General features: G+C 39.5%; 1 protein-coding gene across 1 annotated transcript in view; it reads right to left on the bottom strand.

The window, feature by feature from the left end:
• LOC122810818 (complement C3-like) overlaps window positions 1-20,479 on the bottom strand; it is a 1,708,896-nt gene that overhangs the window by 617,022 nt on the left and 1,071,395 nt on the right. The window contains exon 23 of the mRNA XM_044082377.1: window positions 12,164-12,250. Within this exon, the coding sequence (XP_043938312.1) occupies window positions 12,164-12,250 (87 nt within the window). The remainder of the gene's footprint in view (window positions 1-12,163; window positions 12,251-20,479) is intronic.

Genomic DNA, 20,479 nt, shown 5'->3' with positions numbered 1-20,479 from the left:
ATGTTGCAACACTGATGTTGTTAGCCATGGTTATTATTAGTAATATGGTTACCGTTGTATCTGTTATTGTTGCTGATGACAGAAAAGGAACATAAATGCATGTTGCACCACTGATGTTGTTAGCCATGGTTATCATTAGTAATATTGTTACCATTGTATTTGTTATTGTTGCTGATGACAGAAAAGGAACATAAATGCATGTTGTATCACTGATGTTGTTATCCATGGTTATAATTAGTAATATTGTTACCGTTGTATCTGTTATTGTTGCTGATGACAGAAAAGGAACATAAATGCATGTTGCATCACTGGTGTTGTTAGCCATGGTTATTATTAGTAATATTGTTACCATTGTATCTGTTATTGTTGCTGATGACAGAAAAGGAACATAAATGCATGTTGTATCACTGATGTTGTTAGCCATGGTTATCATTAGTAATATTGTTACCATTGTATCTGTTATTGTTGCTGATGACAGAAAAGGAGCATAAATGCATGTTGTATCACTGATGTTGTTAGCCATGGTTATCTTTAGTATTATGTTACCGTTGTATCGGTTATTGTTGCTGATGACAGAAAAGGAACATAAATGCATGTTGCATCACTGATGTTGTTATCCATGGTTATAATTAGTAATATTGTTACCGTTGTATCTGTTATTGTTGCTGATGACAGAAAACGAACATAAATGCATGTTGTCCCACTGATGTTGTTAGCCATGGTTATTATTAGTAATATTGTTACCGTTGTATCTGTTATTGTTGCTGATGACAGAAATGGAACATAAATGCATGTTTCATCACTGATGATGTTAGCCATGGTTATCATAAGTAATATTGTTACTGTTGTATCTGTTATTGTTGCTGATGACAGAAAAGGAACATAAATGCATGTTGTATCACTGATGTTGTTAGCCATGGTTATCATTAGTATTATGTTACCGTTGTATCTGTTATTGTTGCCGATAACAGAAAAGGAACATAAATGCATGTTGTATCACTGATGTTGTTTGCCATGGTTATTAGTAATATTGTTACCGTTGTATCTGTTATTGTTGCTGATGACAGAAAAGGAACATAAATGCATGTTGTATCACTGATGTGGTTAGCCATGGTAATCATTAGTATTATTGTAACCGTTGTATTTGTTATTGTTGCTGGTGACAGAAAAAGAACATAAATGCATGTTGTATCACTGATCTTGTTAGACATGGTTATCATTAGTAATATGGTTACCGTTGTATCTGTTATTGTTGCTGATGATAGAAAAGGAACATAAATGCATGTTGCATCACTGATGTTGATAGCCATGGTTATCATTAGTAATATTGTTACCGTTGTGTCTGTTATTGTTGCTGATGGCAGAAAAGGAACATAAATGCATGTTGCATCACTGATGTTGTTAGCCATGGTTATCATTAGTATTATGTTACCGTTGTATCTGTTATTGTTGCTGATGACAGAAAAGGAACATAAATACATGTTGTATCACTGATGTTGTTAGCCATGGTTATAATTAGTAATATTGTTACTGTTGTATCTGTTATTGTTGCTGATGACAGAAAAGGAGCATAAATGCATGTTGCATCACTGATGTTGTTAGCCATGGTAATCATTAGTATTATTGTAACTGTTGTATTTGTTATTGTTGCTGACGACAGAAAAGGAACATAAATGCATGTTGTATCACTAATGTTGTTAGCCATGGTTATCATTAGTAATATTGTTACCGTTGTATCTGTTATTGTTGCTGATGACAGAAAAGGAACATAAATGCATGCTGTATCACCGATGTTGTTAGCCATGGTTATTATTAGCAATATTGTTACTGTTGTATCTGTTATTATTGCTGATGACAGAAAAGGAACATAAATGCATGTTGCATCACTGATGTTGTTAGCCATGGTCATCATTAGTATTATTGTCACCGTTGTATCTGTTATTGTTGCTGATGACAGAAAAGGAACATAAATGCATGTTGCAACACTGATGTTGTTAGCCATGGTTATCATTAGTAATATTGTTACCGTTGTATTTATTATTGTTGCTGATGACAGAAAAGGAACATAAATGCATGTTGCATCACTGATGTTGTTAGCCATGGTTATCATTAGTATTATGTTACCGTTGTATCTGTTATAGTTGCTGATGACAGAAAAGGAACATAAATGCATGTTGCATCACTGATGTTGTTAGCCATGGTTATTATTAGTAATATTGTTACCATTGTATCTGTTTTTGTTGCTGATGACAGAAAAGGAACATAAATGCATGTTGTATCACTGATGTTGTTAGCCATGGTTATCATTAGTAATATTGTTACCATTGTATCTGTTATTGTTGCTGATGACAGAAAAGGAACATAAATGCATGTTGTATCACTGATGTTGTTAGCCATGGTTATCTTTAGTATTATGTTACCGTTGTATCGGTTATTGTTGCTGATGACAGAAAAGGAACATAAATGCATGTTGCATCACTGATGTTGTTATCCATCGTTATAATTAGTAATATTGTTACCGTTGTATCTGTTATTGTTGCTGATGACAGAAAAGGAACATAAATGCATGTTGTCCCACTGATGTTGTTAGCCATGGTTATTATTATTAATATTGTTACCGTTGTATCTGTTATTGTTGCTGATAACAGAAAAGGAACATAAATGCATGTTGCATCACTGATGTTGTTAGCCATGGTTATCATTAGTAATATTGTTACCGTTGTATCTGTTATTCTTGCTGATAACAGAAAAGGAACATAAATGCATGTTGTATCACTGATGTTGTTAGCCATGGTTATTATTAGTAATATTGTTACCATTGTATCTGTTATTGTTGCTGATGACAGAAATGGAACATAAATGTATGTTGTATCACTGATGTTGTTAGCCATGGTTATCATTAGTAATATTGTTACTGTTGTATCTGTTATTGTTGCTGATGATAGAAAAGGAACATAAATGCATGTTGTATCACTGATGTTGTTAGCCATGGTTATCATTAGTGTTATGTTACCGTTGGATCTGTTATTGTTTCTGATGACAGAAAAGGAACATAAATGCATGTTGCACCACTGATGTTGTTAGCCATGGTTATCATTAGTAATATGGTTACCGTTGTATGTGTTATTGTTGCTGATGACAGAAAAGGAACATAAATGCATGTTGTATCACTGATGTTGTTAGCCATGGTTATCATTAGTATTATGTTACCGTTGTATCTGTTATTGTTGCCGATAACAGAAAAGGAACATAAATGCATGTTGTATCACTGATGTTGTTAGCCATGGTAATCATTAGTATTATTGTAACTGTTGTATTTGTTATTGTTGCTGATGACAGAAAAGGAACATAAATGCATGTTGTATCACTGATGTTGTTAGCCATGGTTGTCATTAGTAATATTGTTACCGTTGTATCTGTTATTGTTGCTGATGACAGAAAAGGAACATAAATGCATGCTGTATCACCGATGTTGTTAGCCATGATTATTATTAGTAATATTGTTACTGTTGTATCTGTTATTATTGCTGATGACAGAAAAGGAACATAAATGCATGTTGCATCACTGATGTTGTTAGCCATGGTTATCATTAGTATTATTGTCACCGTTGTATCTTTTACCGTTGCTGATGTCATTGAGTATTGCATGTATAGTGCGTTTTGTTACAGTGTCTTGATAGCATTTATTAATTTTGCCTTCATTTATGGTTGCGGCTTAATTTTGAAACTCCCTGGCATATTCTGGAACAAAAATACTGAAAAATATAGAGCATTTCAGTGATGACTCCAGTAAAAGGAATGCAATTAAAGTGTATTTTCCTAGCAAAGAGGACTCTGGAATGTTCAGGAACAAATATGCAATGAGTTTGAAACACATGGGTTTATCTGCTAAGCTCTGCCTAACATCAAAATGGAGTATGCTGTCTGTCTTCTGCACAGTCAAAATGGTGCCATAAATACATAAAACCACTGAGATAGTACGTGAAACTATATACCCTTTTCTTCTCAGACATTGATGTATCAAGAGATTAGAAAGGAGTCATAAACTCAAAGGATGTAAAAAACTGGTTTCCATAATTTCTAATGTACTGTCGTAAAAGAAACAGCTAAGACAAAGACTGGACTTCATCAGCTGCAGAGAGAATAAAGGAAATTCCAAACCCTCTCTGTCCTGAAAAGATATACTGCAGTGGAAATGAACTCAGTGTCAGTCATTTTGGTTCAGACAGACCTTGGAGCAGTCAGCTAGACACTCCAAACTTAAGACTTTCAGAGTTTCATCTTCTTGCTCCAGTCATACTTGCCTGCTGTTTACATACATACACAGAAAGGCCCCTGCTGAAGGATTGATATAGCTTTCTATACTCTGGAAAGGAAGCAAAGACTGTGATGTTGCATCTTGCCAACTCTGGGACTGGCAAATCCAAAAAGGTCGATCACTTCTCAATGGTGGAAAGTGGAGCATGCCAGGTAGGGGCATTGCATCAGGATTCCCTGTAATTGAACTGGACTTTAGCCACAATAGAAGCCAACATCCAAGTGCCAGGAAGTATCACCTGTTTGTTGATCTCCCTAAAAAGAGAGTGGGCAGAGAATGCACAGCTATTTCACAAAGTCTATTGAGGACCAAAACACTTTAAACCTGGACTGTTTTGTTTGACTATTTTGTCTGTTGCATGCTTTAACATACTCCTAGGAACTACTGTAAGTAATTTGATGTTTTTACAGGCATTCATGCTGTACAGTAAGTTAAGTGGTGCAGCGGTAGCATTATTATCTCATAGCAAGAGGTTTTCTGGTTCAATTCTTGGGTGGGGTGCCTTCTATGTGGAGTCTGCATGTCCTCCCTGCATTTGTGTGGGTTTTCTCCGGGTGCTCCAGTTTCCTCCCATGTTACAAAGACATCTGTCTGGAGCATTTCTCCCTGGGCCTCCACTGAAAATTGCCTTGTTCCTAGTTGGACTTTCCCAGTTAACAACTATAAAATAAAGTTGTATTGCCTACTAGACATTAAATTAATAATGTACTTCTTATGTTTTAATAAATTCTGTTTTTATACAAAATTCAACTAGGTGCTTGTTAGCTGTTTAAATTTTGGCTTGATTGTAAGCTAAAACAACAGGATTTGTAAAGGGGGACAAATAAGTGTTGAGCCATATGATTCTCACCACAGACAATTGCATGGCTTATAATATAAAGTATTACATTCTTGCCTGACTGTTCTGATACTCTTATAGAACTTTAACTACCACTCCATTTACTAGGTCGCTTATGCATCCCCAAATGTGGATGACCAAAATTTTCAGTACTTCATAAATACAAACTCAGTGGATCATCTAGTCTATACCCCAATGAAGGGCAACAAAATCTTGGATTTGGTTCATACCAATATGAGACAGCTCTGATTCCCTCCAGCTGTAACACCCACCCAAGTCAAATCAGTCTAAATCAGTCTTTACTGGATGCCCTTATTTCCTCTTGCATTCCTCATGTCTGCTCCAGATTGCCTTCTGCTTTCCTGCACATGAGCCTGAACCCAGGGAATTTGTACTCTTTGACCTTCTTTGCAATTGGATGTACTTTGGCTTATGCTGTCATGTTCCCATTTCTTCATCTGTCACACAGTGCACATCCTGCCATCTATTTCATGCACTTCTCTCCATCACCTCCAGCCGCCCCAACTGTTCTGCCCTCACTGCCCGTGTTTCTGTACCATACAGTAGTACTGGTCACACCACTGTTTTGTACATCTTACTTTTCAGCTTCTTTGGAATTCTTCTGCCATGCAATACCCTTGACCGTATGTCTCAGTTGGCTGCAGACCCTCTGATTCTAGTCTTAACATCCTCATTCAGACTTCCCTTCTCCTCAACCACCCCTCCCAGATACTTGAAGCTGTTAACGTGTCCCACAGCCTTCCTTCTATCTGTTTTCAGCATCTTGTGATTTCCCTAGTTGTTGCCATAAGAAATGACTTATCTCTACTTAGTTTCATCTCACGTGTCTTCAGTTTTGCATTCCATTCCCCTATTCTTTGCTGAAGCCTTTGTTCAGAGTCTGCTTGTAATGCCAGGTTGTTGCTTACAGCAACTTTGTTGATCTGTTCCCCTGCAACCTGTTGGGTTATGTGGTCCATCACCAGTATGAACAGCAGTGGGCTGAGGGCTGAACCCTGGTGTACACCCACTCCCACTGGGAACTCCTCTGTGAGTGTTGACACTGTGTTCATACTTGTATCATTGGATCCTTCACTAACTCTACCAGTTTTTCTTGGACATCAAAGCATCCCAGTACTGTCCAAATCTGCTTTCTTGGCACCTTCTCACATTCTCTCTCTACGTCTATGAATGCAGTTAGATTTTTTCCTCAACCCTAGCTGCTTCACAGCTACCTATCTCAGCACAAATATCAGGTCAATTGTGCTGCATTGTGATCCAAGTCTGAACTGCTCATGTCCCACCTTATGTTCTACAACTCTGTTGTATTTTCATGCAATGTTGCAGGAGTTTAATACCATGAATTGATGACCCATTTGATCTTGTACACTCGCCCTAGTATACTTATTCTGCAGTCATTTGGGGTACAGCTTTCTATCGATACTGACACGATTACCCTCTGGGTCCATTTCTTCCTTAACTCACTCATCACCTCGTGCTTATCTGCGGTGACCTCCTCTGACCCCGCTGCTTCCCTGATTTTGTTTTCCTTAGTGCTGTCCTGACTTCTTCTAGGGTGGGCTCCTCTTCTTCTGTCATCATAGGTGGTGTCTGGCTGAGTACAGCTTCTGTAGGGTTTTCTTCATTCAGAAGCTGCTGGAAGTACTCCTTCCATCTGCCTTTGATGTCCTGTGGATTTATGACCAGTTTATAGCTGGCATCCCTTATGAAGGGTGTCTGACTATCTTCTTTATCTTTCTGTCTTTGCCTTGCAGCCTGATAGAGTTTCTTTGTAACATCTGCTAAATCACTTTCCAGAAGCTGACGGAGTACCTCTGATACCTTGTACTCTACTTTTGTAACTGCTCTCTTAGCCTCTGTTAGCCAACTGGAAATCTTTCTTAGCCTGGTCTGTCTTTTCTATTTTCCACCTTTTTGTGCACTCCCTCTTTCTTTTGCTGGCTTCTTGGACTTCTGCATCCCACCACCAGCTTTCCTTATGTACGTTATTTCCATACCTGGCTTCTCTGCATATCTGTTCGGTAGACCTCACACCTGCTACAGATGTAGAATCCTTCACCGCCAAATTCTATAAACATGTAAATAACCTCACAGAAGTATCTTTACCCCTCTGAAATAAATACAATGTAAAGTATAAGAATAAACCCTTGTGGTGGAACACTATTGTAAACAGGCTCTACAATAAATGGAAAACTTTTATGCATGTAAAACAAATCTAATTCTGTAAATGCCTAAAGCATTCTTATTAAGGCTAAAGCAGAACTTTGGATACTGATTAAATCAATAAAATTAAATACAAAAAAAATATCCACCTAGGTAAAATACAATCACAAAGCCCTTTTTAACTACATCAGAAACCTCAGAAATAATGTTCAAATTGCACTGGGCTATTAACAATATTATGTACTCTAAACTTAAAGATATAGTTAATCTACTAGCAGATGCATTTACTTCTAACTTCACCACCCTGTCTCCTCTTGCCATTCACAAAGGTGGGACATCAACTAATCTAGGCATCTGTGGTGCTATTAACCTGAACAGCCTAATCTGTAAGGTTATGGAAATGATTGTTATGGATTTAATATATGAATAAATAGATATCCTACAAACTATCAACTTGAGACAGTTCCATTTGATCAAAGGCAGAGCCTGACTATTCAACCTGATTGACTTCTGATAGAATATCACTGAAGCAATGGATGAGGGAAAAACAATTTACACTGCATACCTGAAAGTCAAAGGGTTTTATACCATGCTGCATTTAGGAATAGTTAATAAAATCATCTAAGTTAAATGTTGAATAACAAACTAGCTCAGAAATAGATCCTGAGAAACAGGAGGGTGGAGCTACCTCAACAAAGAGAACAGCCACTAGTGTAATACCCCAGGGCTTACAATACCCCAGGTCTTACTAATACCCCCAGGGTTTAGTAATACCCTGGGGCTTAGTAATACCTCAGGGCTTACTAGTGCCCTGGGGCTTAGTAATACCCCAGGGCTTAGTAATGCCCCGGAACTTAGTAATACCCCAGGGCTCAGTCCTCAGGCCACACGTTTTTGGTATTTACTGCTCAGAATTCAAAGCAAATGCTGAGGATGTATGGATAACAAAGTCTGCTGATGATTGTAAACTTGGTCCTGTCATAAACTATCCATTAGACACCAAAATCCTTCATGAAGGTCTGTCACAAATAGGTGGCCTAAAACTTAATACCAAAAAAGTGCATAACTGTATTCTTTGGCAAGCAAGATGTCTCCTTCAACTATTGCTTTGACAAAACTTCCCTGAAACATTAACCCAGTAGTGAGGGACCTGGGGACATATGTAGACCATGAGCTATCATTTGACCACCACATGATGAGTATTGTTAGAAAGCTCTTCTTTATAGCCCAACTTAATACCAAGGGTATGGTATCCAAATCTAGGCAAGTGATCAATCCATCGTATATTGTGCTCATTAGGCCAAACATTGAATATAATACCCATTCAGCATTGCTCTTTCCAGGCACCTGACTCAGCCTGAGAGATCACAACATTTTCTCACCAAGATAATCAATGGACTAAATCAGAAAAGATGCTCGGACCACCTCAACACCCTGTGTCATGTTTCAGTGTCCTACAGGCTCTGCCTCACAAAGTCTGTACTGACACCAAGCTTGCAGACCTTCTATAGGTTCATAGGGTGCTACTAGGCTATCGGCCCTAGGGCCTATGCAAGCCTAGCTATAACAATTCCCTGGATATTTCTTCCCACAGTATTTACTTCTCCAGGCCCCTGTCTAGCAGGGCGACTGACATGATCCCCGGGGTGAATTTCCTATCTCCCATCCAATCATCAAGGTTCCTTTTGAAGAGGGCCAGTGAGGCGCTCTGCTTGATATGTATGGGCAGTCTATTCCAGAGTATGGGGACTCTCTGGGTCAAGAACCTATCCCTCTAGCATGTTTTGTTCATTGTGATGACAAGGTTTAGATCCCTGGAGCGTGTGGCTCTGAGGGATTGGGATTTCTTTTAGTGGAGCATGTCCAACAGCTCAGGGTTTGACATGGCCTTGTATGTTAAGCAGAGATCATGTGTACATTTGAAAGTCCTTATAGTTGCAGAAAAAAACACCACCAGAGACCTCAATCTTTATTGCAAGTTAAACAGAACATACTGGAAGAATAGATATGTCTCACAGAGAGTACTACTTCTCTGAAACTGCCTTCCTCTGTGTGTGAGGATAAGTATATGTATTTTTCTTTATTTAAACAAAGACTGGATGCATGGATGGGAAACCATAAGTTCACCCGTGGCTTGGCATTCTTGTTCCTTATGGATGGATGGGAGGCATGCACATACCTGTTCTACGTTATACAACAGTTCCACAACATACAAGGGCCTTTGGTACTAAACTCCTAAGGCCAATAACTCAAGGAGAATGCACAAACACACACACACACACACACACACACACACACACACACACACACACACACACACACACACACACACACACACACACACACACACACATACACACACACACACACACTCAACACAACTGTGTACCTGTCCCTACTGTATCTGGCTTCTCATTTCCCCCTTATCCCCATAATAGTTGAACTGCCATTATGGCATTTATCTGCTTTGCTCTTGTGTCCAGTGAATCCCTTCACACCCTGATCCCCGAACTACTGTTGGTGCCATTATGACATTTTCATTTAACACTAATCCCTGGTGTCCGATGAACCCCAAATGACAGGCCCTCATTCTGGCATTGGTACCCTAACAGTGCTTTCAGTATATTCCCTGGTATATCATGAATCATCCTGCCCCTTATTGGTGCCCTTACAATCAGTGTGATCTCTGATGTCTAGTGGTTCAGTTCCATGCTGTGATCCCCATACTTCTGTTGTGTCACAACAACACTTCCATTTAAGAGTATTCCATGGTGTTGTTTGTCAGCCCGATCCCCATACCTTGGTAATGGCAGGCAGCTGAATACAGCCTTTAGGCCCTGTTCAATACCGTGATGTGGTGGGAATGGCCATTACATGCCTTCTTGGTGGTGGTTCTTGGGAGGGGGAATATGATTAATCATATGCATTTCCCTGCATTGCATCATTAGCATTCACCACAGCTACAGGGCCAAATTTATGTGGTGCCATATTTCTTCATGTTAGAGGGTCTATGCAACATTTTGTTAGGATGGTTGCTGAATCAGGAAAAGGTACTGTGACAAACACATGGAGGTACTTTAATGAATCCCAGCCAGTATTGTCTAACATCTGACATTTAAAATATTTAAAATAATATTTTAATATAAAATGTATTTAAAAAAATCAGCTAATACAATTATTTAAAATCAATGTGTATGACAAAAAAACAGGGTTATGTAACAACTACCCATTAATTACTTGAGCAAATTTGTTTTAATACATTTCAAATTTAAGGGGGAATTGAAAGTGTATGTTAAAATGGCTTATAATTTGTATATGTAACACTCATTTGTCTTTTTAAATTGATTTTTTCCTAAATGCAATTAGAACTTAGGGTAAGACAGAATGATTTAGCAATGTGTGCAAAAATCCTTGCTCCTTAAAAGGAATATGACAGCAATGCAATCTTCTAGTAGACAAAATATATGAACCAACAAGTGTGATAGTGAATGTCAAATGACAAAAAGCATAGAGTAGGACATTTTGTTTCTTCTTAAAATAAGATATCCCATCATAATTCCATATTTGCATGTTTACAAAAAGTAAACATTGACACTCGTTTGTTAGTACAGGCTAGCAGAACTAGTCATCGCTAATTAGATATATTGTAATTATCTGCAATTGCATCATAGAGTAGCTTATGCTACTGTAAAATGTTTTGCATTCTTGCTTTAAGTTTAAAATTGTGCCATCTTGTCTCCTGTAATAGCCAAGTAATTAAGGATTCAATATAAAAAGTTTGTGCACAATAAATTGACAATGTAACTAAATGCTTCAAAGTGCCATTCTCACTAATATCCAAAATCTCTAACAAATGACTAATGTAAATCTTATAGCAAAAAAAAAAAAATACTTTGGCTACATAATGCAAGTATAAGACACAGAGGAAGACAGTGATGCTAGGATAGAGCATACACAAAAGAAGGGGTAATGCAGATGGATAGACAGTATTATGAAGCAAAACATATTTTTACAAGAAATTAATGAAGCAGTGATGACAAACTGGCGTAGTAGGCTAAAAGTGATACTCAACTAAATGAGTGAACAATGACAAAGTTCTTTTTTTAACCAGCTAATTTGGTAAAGAAAAGACACACGTGATAACATGACATAAATATGCATTGTCATTCATGGAGTCATTTCCCTTTTAGACCGTTCACTGGTATGCATATCAACATGACTTCCACATCGATATTGTTCTCAGATATGTACTGTTAATCATCAAAGCTCTTGGCCCTCAGTACGAGCTTCCCTTTAGCCTTTTGTCTGCGGAAGGTGTTAAGACAAATTAATTACTGCAGGTCAGATCATCACCCTTATTAGTGTCCAGCTCCCAGCTTTTGCTTTAACTGCCTAATACTGCCTAATATTGTGGCCAGTGTCTTATGAAAGATGCACCTTAATGTTATCCCTACCTAGTGCTGGACCACTGCTGTGAGAAAAACCTGCAGTCAGTTCTGAGTGAGCTTGTAGAATATAAAGTCCAGAACTGGGTTCCTCGCTCTTAATTCAAACGATGGAAGTTATTGTTGTTCAAGGAACTGTTACAACTGTTTATGCATTTTGCATTCAAATTATCAAATATATCTCAATGTTTAGAGTACCTTAGTAATATTATTTATCAAACATATTCTTTTGCAATTATAAATTATATTTTACAGCTAGTTAAGTTTTTTTATACAGCAAACCATTTTACCGTTGGCACATCCAGTCTAGAATGCAATGTTTACACTTCTGCGGCTTAAATACATTTTGTAGTATCATTAAATGACAAATAGCCATACCTTTCACACTGACAAAGGTCTCGGGTTCAGTATTTGGAACAACATTTTTCATGTCAATAGCCTCCACCAACTCCTTTTGTTTTCCATCTGTAAATGCAAAACAGTATAATGATCCAGGTGTATTCTGAGTTAGTTATGCCATGTATTTTAAAGATTCACAGGTGAGGCTATTTACACATGGACAGTTGGAAATATCAACAAAGTACTGTCTGTTTCAGAATATATTTCAAAAGTAGCATGGGTTTGCACTATCTGTGAGTAATTTTTGTTTTAGAGACAAACAATTTTAGCATTAACATTGTACCAACAGCAGCATGCCTAAACCAGTGCCCTAAACCTAAGTGTTAAACTGCATTTATCTTAATTATAACTAATCAGAGTGCATGCACCTCGGTGTTGTTGATTTGGATCTTTACACATTTTCTGCTTGGTTTATACATTATGTGCATGTACTTTTGGCTTACTTGAATTCCAGGTCAGTTTTATGTATCACAAACCACGGTTCTGTGCTGGGACCTCTCCTGTTTGGCATCAACGTTTCTGAAATAAAAGCAAATACCAAAGGGCTGTGGCTGACTAAGTTTGCAGATGATTGCAAGCTAGGAGCAGTCACTGAATCCCTAAATACCTTAGCCATCCTGCAAGGAGCAGTCATTGAATCCCTAAATACCTTAGCCGTCCTGCAGGGAGGCTGCTTCCAAATAGTTAACTGATGCCAAAATCATGGATTGAAACCAAATACAAAAAAATACATTATTGTATCCTTTGGGAAATCATGTGACCCAGGGAGCTACTACATTTGTCACTCATCTTGTGCATTCAGATAAGAAGATGAAGCTTGGGTGTTCTTTTAAGTAGGCTATTACATATCAGGATGGATGACTGAAACATGAAACCTACACAAGCTGACTGTTACCCACATACATGCTCTCACTTCAGCTGCTCACTTAAAATGTCACTCTTGCTTGGACGTTCTCAGTACTTATATGCACGTGCCCATAGACTGGGATGGCTCTTAAAGGTACAACACACATACTGATCTACATTCTCCCTATTTGACTGATCTGTCATGCAAATGAAAATGACAATTAAATGAGCACGCAAATTATACAGACATGAACAAACGAAAACAATCAGTGCTGGAAAGCACTAGGAAGCCTTAAAGTGATACCAGCACTCAACTCTCTTTGTTAATTAGGAAAAATTAATCATAGGCACTAAACAGCCTATAAATGTAAAGTGCCTTGCAAAGGTAAGGGAAAACAGCTCTTGTACCTAAACAGGCATGTCCAAGGGTCAGCTTCTGCTGATGTCTCCTGTCCACCTGGTGAATCTGGGCATACTGGGGCAATGCAGCAACTGCTTCATGTACACAGATAACCCTCTCCTCCTACCACCCAACACTACAACCTGCAAGAGATGCACTTACATAGCCAAACTGGAAGCAAAGCTCTCTCCAGCCAAGATTGTGCTAGACTTTCAAGAGGAGAAGGTTAACACCTGCACTACACCTCAAGCAACACATAGCCCTTCAAAACCCACACCATCAACACCCACACATAACAACACTAAACTCACATATGTGGAGGCCTTTAACATTAACCTGCCCAAGCAACAAGGACCTCCGAAACTGAAATGCAAACAAACACCAGTCACAACCAAAGTGACACATAGCTCACAACACCAGTGTGCCACCCAACAATAGCCCCTAAGGCAAGAGAACATACCCAACTCTTTATTTATAGGTGACTCTATAGTCAGGCACACTGATGTCCCACTCACCAGGCTGAACAAGGAGAAAATTACAGTCAGCTGTCTTTTGGGTGCCAGGATCTGCCACATAACACATGCACTGAAGTCACTCCACAACAAGTACAAATACGACTCTGTCATTGTCCATGTTGGAGTAAACGACTTGAGACATACCTCCCTGGACTACATGAAAAGAGACATGGAAGAGCTCTTGGATCATGTGACCTAGGCAGGTATGACCCTAGCCCTGAGTAGCATCCTGCCTTCACCCAGAATACCACAGTATAAGGACAAAATGATTGACTTCCAACAACTGGCTAAGCTTCTGGTGTCATTCAAGGGGGATCCAATATCTGTCTGCCTGGGACGACATGATCGACAACCACAATGCTTTGCCAGAGATTGTCTGCACCTGTCACCCCTGGGATTCAGGTTACTGGCTAAAGCTCTTGCCATCCCTGTAGTGTCTATTTTAGGCAAGGTTCAAAGGAAAAAAAACACCACCGTAACAGATACAAGCATGCAAAATCTGAAGGCAATGCTACTCAATGCTAGAAGTCTAAACCTCAAAATGCACTTTCTCGAGGCACTCTTAAAAATGGAGAACATTGATATCTGTGCAGTAACTGAGACCTGGTTCAAGGCTCCAGAGAGCACACCTGCAATACCAGGCTACAACTCTTACCACACTTTTTGGCCACCAAATCAAGATCGAAACACTAAAGGTGGAGGAGTGTCCATATTCAGCAAGCATATTCACACCTTCAGGCTAGTTGCCCAACAGAATGCATCAGAAATTCTCCAAGTGCAACTAACACTAGGTAAGACTGCAATACAAATTGTAGTTGCTACAGATCCCCCACCATGCCCCAAGATTCTCACTACACCTTTCTAAACATACTGGAAAATATTAAGATACAACCAATCACCCTAATAATTGATGATTTCAACTACCCTGCCATTAACTGGGAAAACTACTTGGGTACCAACACCTTTTCCCAATGGTTCTTGGAATTCATAAATTCCAACGTGCTGGATCAACTAATCCATTGTCCCACCAGGGGCTCCAATATCCTAGACCTGGTCATTACCAACATGGGAGATAAATGCTCCACACCAGTGGTCACCCCCTCATTGGTCAGGTCTGGCCTTAAGCAAATCACCCTTGACATCCACATCCCACCCTCACCCCCCAGTAAGAAAACCTCCATAAAAAACTTCTTCAAAGCCAACTTCATGCTACTCAAGTCAGAAGTGACAAACTTCATGACGCCCATGCAAACGGGAGCTGAAAATTTGACTGCTGAATCCTACACTAAGGCACTGTACAAGCACATCCACTCTTGCATGAATCCTGCCATCCCAAATAGAACCAAGACGCTCTCCTCCAAAAAAAGGAAGCCAATCTGGTAGTTCCCCTGCCATAAACAAACTATACAACAGAAGGAAGGAAGCAGAAAAGAGGAAAGCCCCAGGATGCAAAAAACTCCCTTACCAGCCCCAGTAAGAAGCTGAGATCCCTCATAAAATCCTCTAAAGCTAGTTACGAAAACAAAATTGCCAAAGATTCCAAAGACAAGGCATTCTATAGTTATGTTAAAAATCTAAATGGCAATGCCCAGATCTGCTCTGAGCTACAACAGAATGGCATTAAATATACTGATCACAAGGATATTGTCAATATCCTGGCAGATCGATTTAGTTGAAACTTCACCCCCTCTCACCCCCTAAAGGGCCCATCTCAATACCAAAAGATTGCCAAATTCTGGTAATCATGGCCTCACAGGTAGAAACTGCACTCTCCAAAGCTAAGAATATAGCATCCATGGGACCAGATGACATCCCGGGCTGTGCACTACATGAATGGCACCTCACCTAAGTGTCATGTTTAATCATGGCCTTACCTCAGGCTTTGTGCCCACTGAGTGGCGCACAGCTACAGTTATCCCACTCCATAAGGAGGGATCCACCTTGGATCCCGGGAACTACCATCCCATCAGTCTGACTAGCTTGGTCTGCAAGGGCCCGGAACGCATTATTATGGAACTTATAATCAAAGACAATGGCAACCTTCAAACACTGGACCCCACCCAGTTTGGGTTTGTGAAGGGACAATCTTGTCTCCTGAACGTGATTGACTTCTTTGAATCAGTCTCCAGAGCTGTGGACGAGGGTAAGGCAGTCCACACAGACTATCTGGATCTTGCCAAGGCTTTTGACACCATTCCCCCACTCTGGAATCATAGATAAACTTACTAACCTAGCCTGAGCATAAATCCCAACGTCACTCGATGGGTTGCCAAATGGCTTACTGCCAGAACCCAGACTGTAAAAGTAGCTGATTCCAAATCCAACTCCAGACAAGTGGAATACCTCAGAGTTCAGTCCTGCGATTGCTCTTGTTTGACATCTACATCTTTGAAGTACAGGCCAGCACTAAGGGACTTTAGCTAACAATGTTCACAGATGACTGCAAATTGGAAGCCATTATTGAATCCCCAAATGATGTGGATATTCTACAAAAGGGCCTTACAGAAACAGATGCTTGGTGCCAGAGCCATGGGCTAACGCTTAATGCCAAGAAATGTATAGTTATCCCCTTTGGGAAAAACAATGTACACATGAATTATCACATAGGTGGCAGTACACTAAACACTGAAAGTGCGATGAGAGACTTAGGGACACAGGTGGACAGTGGTCTCACCTTCAATAACCACATCACCAAAACAGTCAGGAAATCCTTCTATGTGGCACACCTTATCACTAAGGACTTTTCATCCAGAAAAAAGGAGGTCATTGTCCCACTGTACTCATCCCTCATTAGACCCATTATAGAGTACAATGCCCTGTTTGGTATGTACCTCACAAGACATCTGCAACAGCTGGAAAGGCCGCAGAAATACCTCACTAAAAGAATCATAGCCCTAAAGCAGATGCCCTATGCTGACCATCTAAAAAAACTCCAGCTATAATCTGTGGCAAATCGTCTACTCAGAGGTGATCTCTGCTTAACATACAAGGCCATGTCAAACCCTGAGCTGCTGGACATGGTCTACTTAAAGAAATCCCAATCCCTCAGAGCCACATGCTCCAGGTATCTAAACCTTGTCATCACAATGAACAAAGCATGCTGGAGGGATAGGTTCCTGACCCAGAGACTCCCCATACTCTGGAATAGACTGCCCATACATGTCAAGCAGAGCGCCTCCTTGGCCCTCTTCAAAAGGAACCTTGACGATTTGATGGGAGATAAGAAATTCACCCCGGGGATCATGTCAGTCACCCTACTAGACAGGGGTCCAGGGAAATAAATATTGCGGGAAGAAATGGCCAGGGAATTGTTATGGCTAGACTTGCATATGCCCTAGGGCCATAGGCTAGTATCAACCTATGAACCTATGTCCAGGTTGCCAAATATCTAGGATTAGGTCTTGAGATATGACCTGACCTCATAATATAATAATCAGAATTGGGTTCAGCAACAGGGAGAGTCACAGGAGAATGTTCTGCTTCAATATTTTCAGGGATGCTTTCAGGAACAGATGAGGAAATGTTCTTTGGAACAGGAACTTTGGACAAATCACTCTGAGAATTATAGTCTCCATTACAGGCAAGATGCTGTAACACTGGCTTGGACACCAGTAGTAAATGTTTCTGATTCTGCCTGAATTCCATACCTTGCAACTCAATGATGTATGATCTCAGTTCCTCACACAAATGCTTCACAAGTCCTAGTCAGTCAAATCCTTTTGTTGTCTGCATCCTCACTATCTCTCCTTATTTTAATGGATTCAGAGGGTGCTGATTTTGTCAAAGTAAGACATTTAGGATAAATGCTTCTTTGGGAGTTGAGCTTTTACTGCTTTGTTGTTTTTAGCACTCGGAATCAACAAATTCTTACCAAGTAAATTGCCACCAGGAATGTTTCTGAAATTAAGCAGGTTAAGAAAAACATGAGTGTTATCTCATTTGGATTTCTCTAACAGCTGTTTTGCACTTTGAACTGCGCGTGCAACCAAGCCATTAGATTGTGGGTATTCAGGACTACTAGTAACATGAACAAAGTCCCACATTTCAACAAATCTTTTGAACTGCTGACTTGTAATCTGTGAACCATTGTCAGAAATGACTTTGGAGGACTACCATGGACAGCAAAATGTCTCTTCAACTACGTAATGACAGCACTGGAAGATAGGTTAGGAAACAGGTCAATCTCAAACCAATCTGAATAAGAGTCTACTAACACCAAGTAATATTGACCATTCCACTTGAAAATATCTGTAGCTACTGTAGACCAAGGTAGTTCAGAAATCTGAATTAGCTGAAGTTGTTCTTTTTGTTGATGTGGTTTATTACTACTACAAACAGAACAAGCTGAAAGTTCCTTTTCAATATCTTTTGACATAGAAGGCCAAAATACTAGTCCTCTCACCTTTCATTTGGTAGAATCAGTTCCTGTGTGGTCATGATGCAAGATTATAATATACTCTTGTTGTAATGATTTTGGAACAATTACTTTTGGACCTTCCATGATGATACCATTTCCCTCAAAATCTCATATCTGTAAAAAAAAATATTGCTGCATGTCAACTGGTAAGCAAGATTGCTTTGACAGCCATCCTCCGCAGATTAAGTGGCTGAGCTTCTGGAGAATTGGATCTGAAGCTGTGTGAGTTCTAAGCTCATCAAGACATGTAGAAGAAAAAATTTCACTTTCATGACTTCAAAATCAGGTTTCTCATTGTCATGCTGTTCAGTATAAACCAAGTAAAAATTGTACTTTTACATTTTTAACATCATGTGTTGCAGTGTCACAGGGGCTGTGTGCATTGGCTTTTTCAAAATAGTGACCAAAGGTTGGTGGTCAGTTTCGATTTGAATCACAGAACTTCGAACATGCAAACACAATTGCCGAAAGCTCTTTTTTTATTTGAGCATACTGCATCTTGGTTTGGGTTAGAGTTCTGATTGCATAAGCCACTGGTCCACCCTCTTGAAGAATGACTGCACCAAGACCAAACTATAAAGCATCACAGGAAAGAGTTGCTGGTTTGTGAACATCATAACATTTTAAGGTGGGTGGACTGGCAATTTTCTCTTTCAGGACATCAACTGCTCTTTGGTGTCGTGCTGAGTAGGACCAGGTTGCATCTTTGCATGTCAGCTCTCTTAACGGTGCTGCAAGTTCACTCAGATCTGGACTGAACTTGCCTAAATAAATGACCATGCCAAAAAAAATGATGGAAAGGTGTGACAATGTCTGGAGCTGGCTTCTCAAAAATTGCAGTGTGCTTGGAAGGATCTGGTCATTAGCCTGAACTGGTAAACAAATGACCCACATAAGTAACTTTTTGCAGCTTGAATTTACATTTTTGAGGATTCAGTTTAAGACTCACTTCACAAGCACATTCCAGAACTTTCCTGAGGTTTCTATCATGTTCGACTTCACCATTGCCTCCTACAAGAATATCATCTACTATTATAGCACATGGATAGCCAGAAAAAATTGTTCCATCACATTTTGAAAGACTTCACTGGCAGGATTTATCCCAAATGGCATTCTCAAAAAACTGTATCTTCCAAATGGTGTACTGAAAGTAGTTAGAAATGATTTTCGATCAAGCAAAGTTTGCCAAAATGCACTTTTTGCATCTAAAACTGAAAAAAAAAACAGTGGCATTTGGCATAAGGGCAGCAACTTCTTTGACTATATGCATTGGATAATGCCATTGTAGTGCTGAGTTCACATCTCTTGGATCAATACATATTCTAATATCATCTGAGCTACCACTATGGCTGATACCCATTCAGTTGGTTCTTCTACTGGACAAACTACTCCTAGCTGCTCCATTCTGTCTAGCTCAGCTTTGACTCTGCCTTGCAGGGTTACTGGAACGTTCTGTGCTAGTCTGACAACTGGGTTTACCTCATGGTCAAACGTCATGGAGCACACAACTGGGAGTTTGCCTAACTTGTCTTTAAAAATAGCATAGTCAGAAAAAATAGTTTGCGCAAAATTTTTGTTGTTACAAGTGCCTATATGGTGGAGTTCTTATTAAATGAAAGCAGTCCCATTTTTAAACTGTCCATGAGACCTAATAATGACTGCACTTGTCTCTTGACTATGTAAAACTGCAAGTCATAGCTGTTCCCAGCAGGAATACCGAGCCTCTAGTTTGAATCTCTTCACCACCATAAGCAACAAGCTTCGCATACTTTGCCAGATTAAGTTTCCCACCAGCTTTTACTTTGTCAAACATTTCTGCTGACATAACATTGCACTTTGAACCAGTATCAACTTTGAGCTTTACAGGTTTCCCATTAATCAGAACAGTACAAAATGCTTCACTCTTTGTCCACAAATCTACTGCATTGACTGTTTCACCAAGCACAGACACACCAGCAACATAAAAAGCAGGGTTACAGCTTTCTAGTTGATCAACTTGCTTCTTTGAATGTTATCTTTTAATAAAAGAATGTGCCCCTCTAGATTTACAGAACCCTTAGAAATGATTTCATGTTTTACATGTGTGGTACTGCTGACCAAAAGTTAAACGCTTCTCT

Source organism: Protopterus annectens, chromosome 9.part0 (assembly GCF_019279795.1).
Source record: "Protopterus annectens isolate FY-2018-M chromosome 9.part0, PAN1.0, whole genome shotgun sequence".
Classification (NCBI taxonomy): domain Eukaryota; kingdom Metazoa; phylum Chordata; order Ceratodontiformes; family Protopteridae; genus Protopterus; species Protopterus annectens.
Note: the sequence above shows the minus strand (reverse complement) of the source record. Positions and strands in the feature narration are given on the sequence as shown.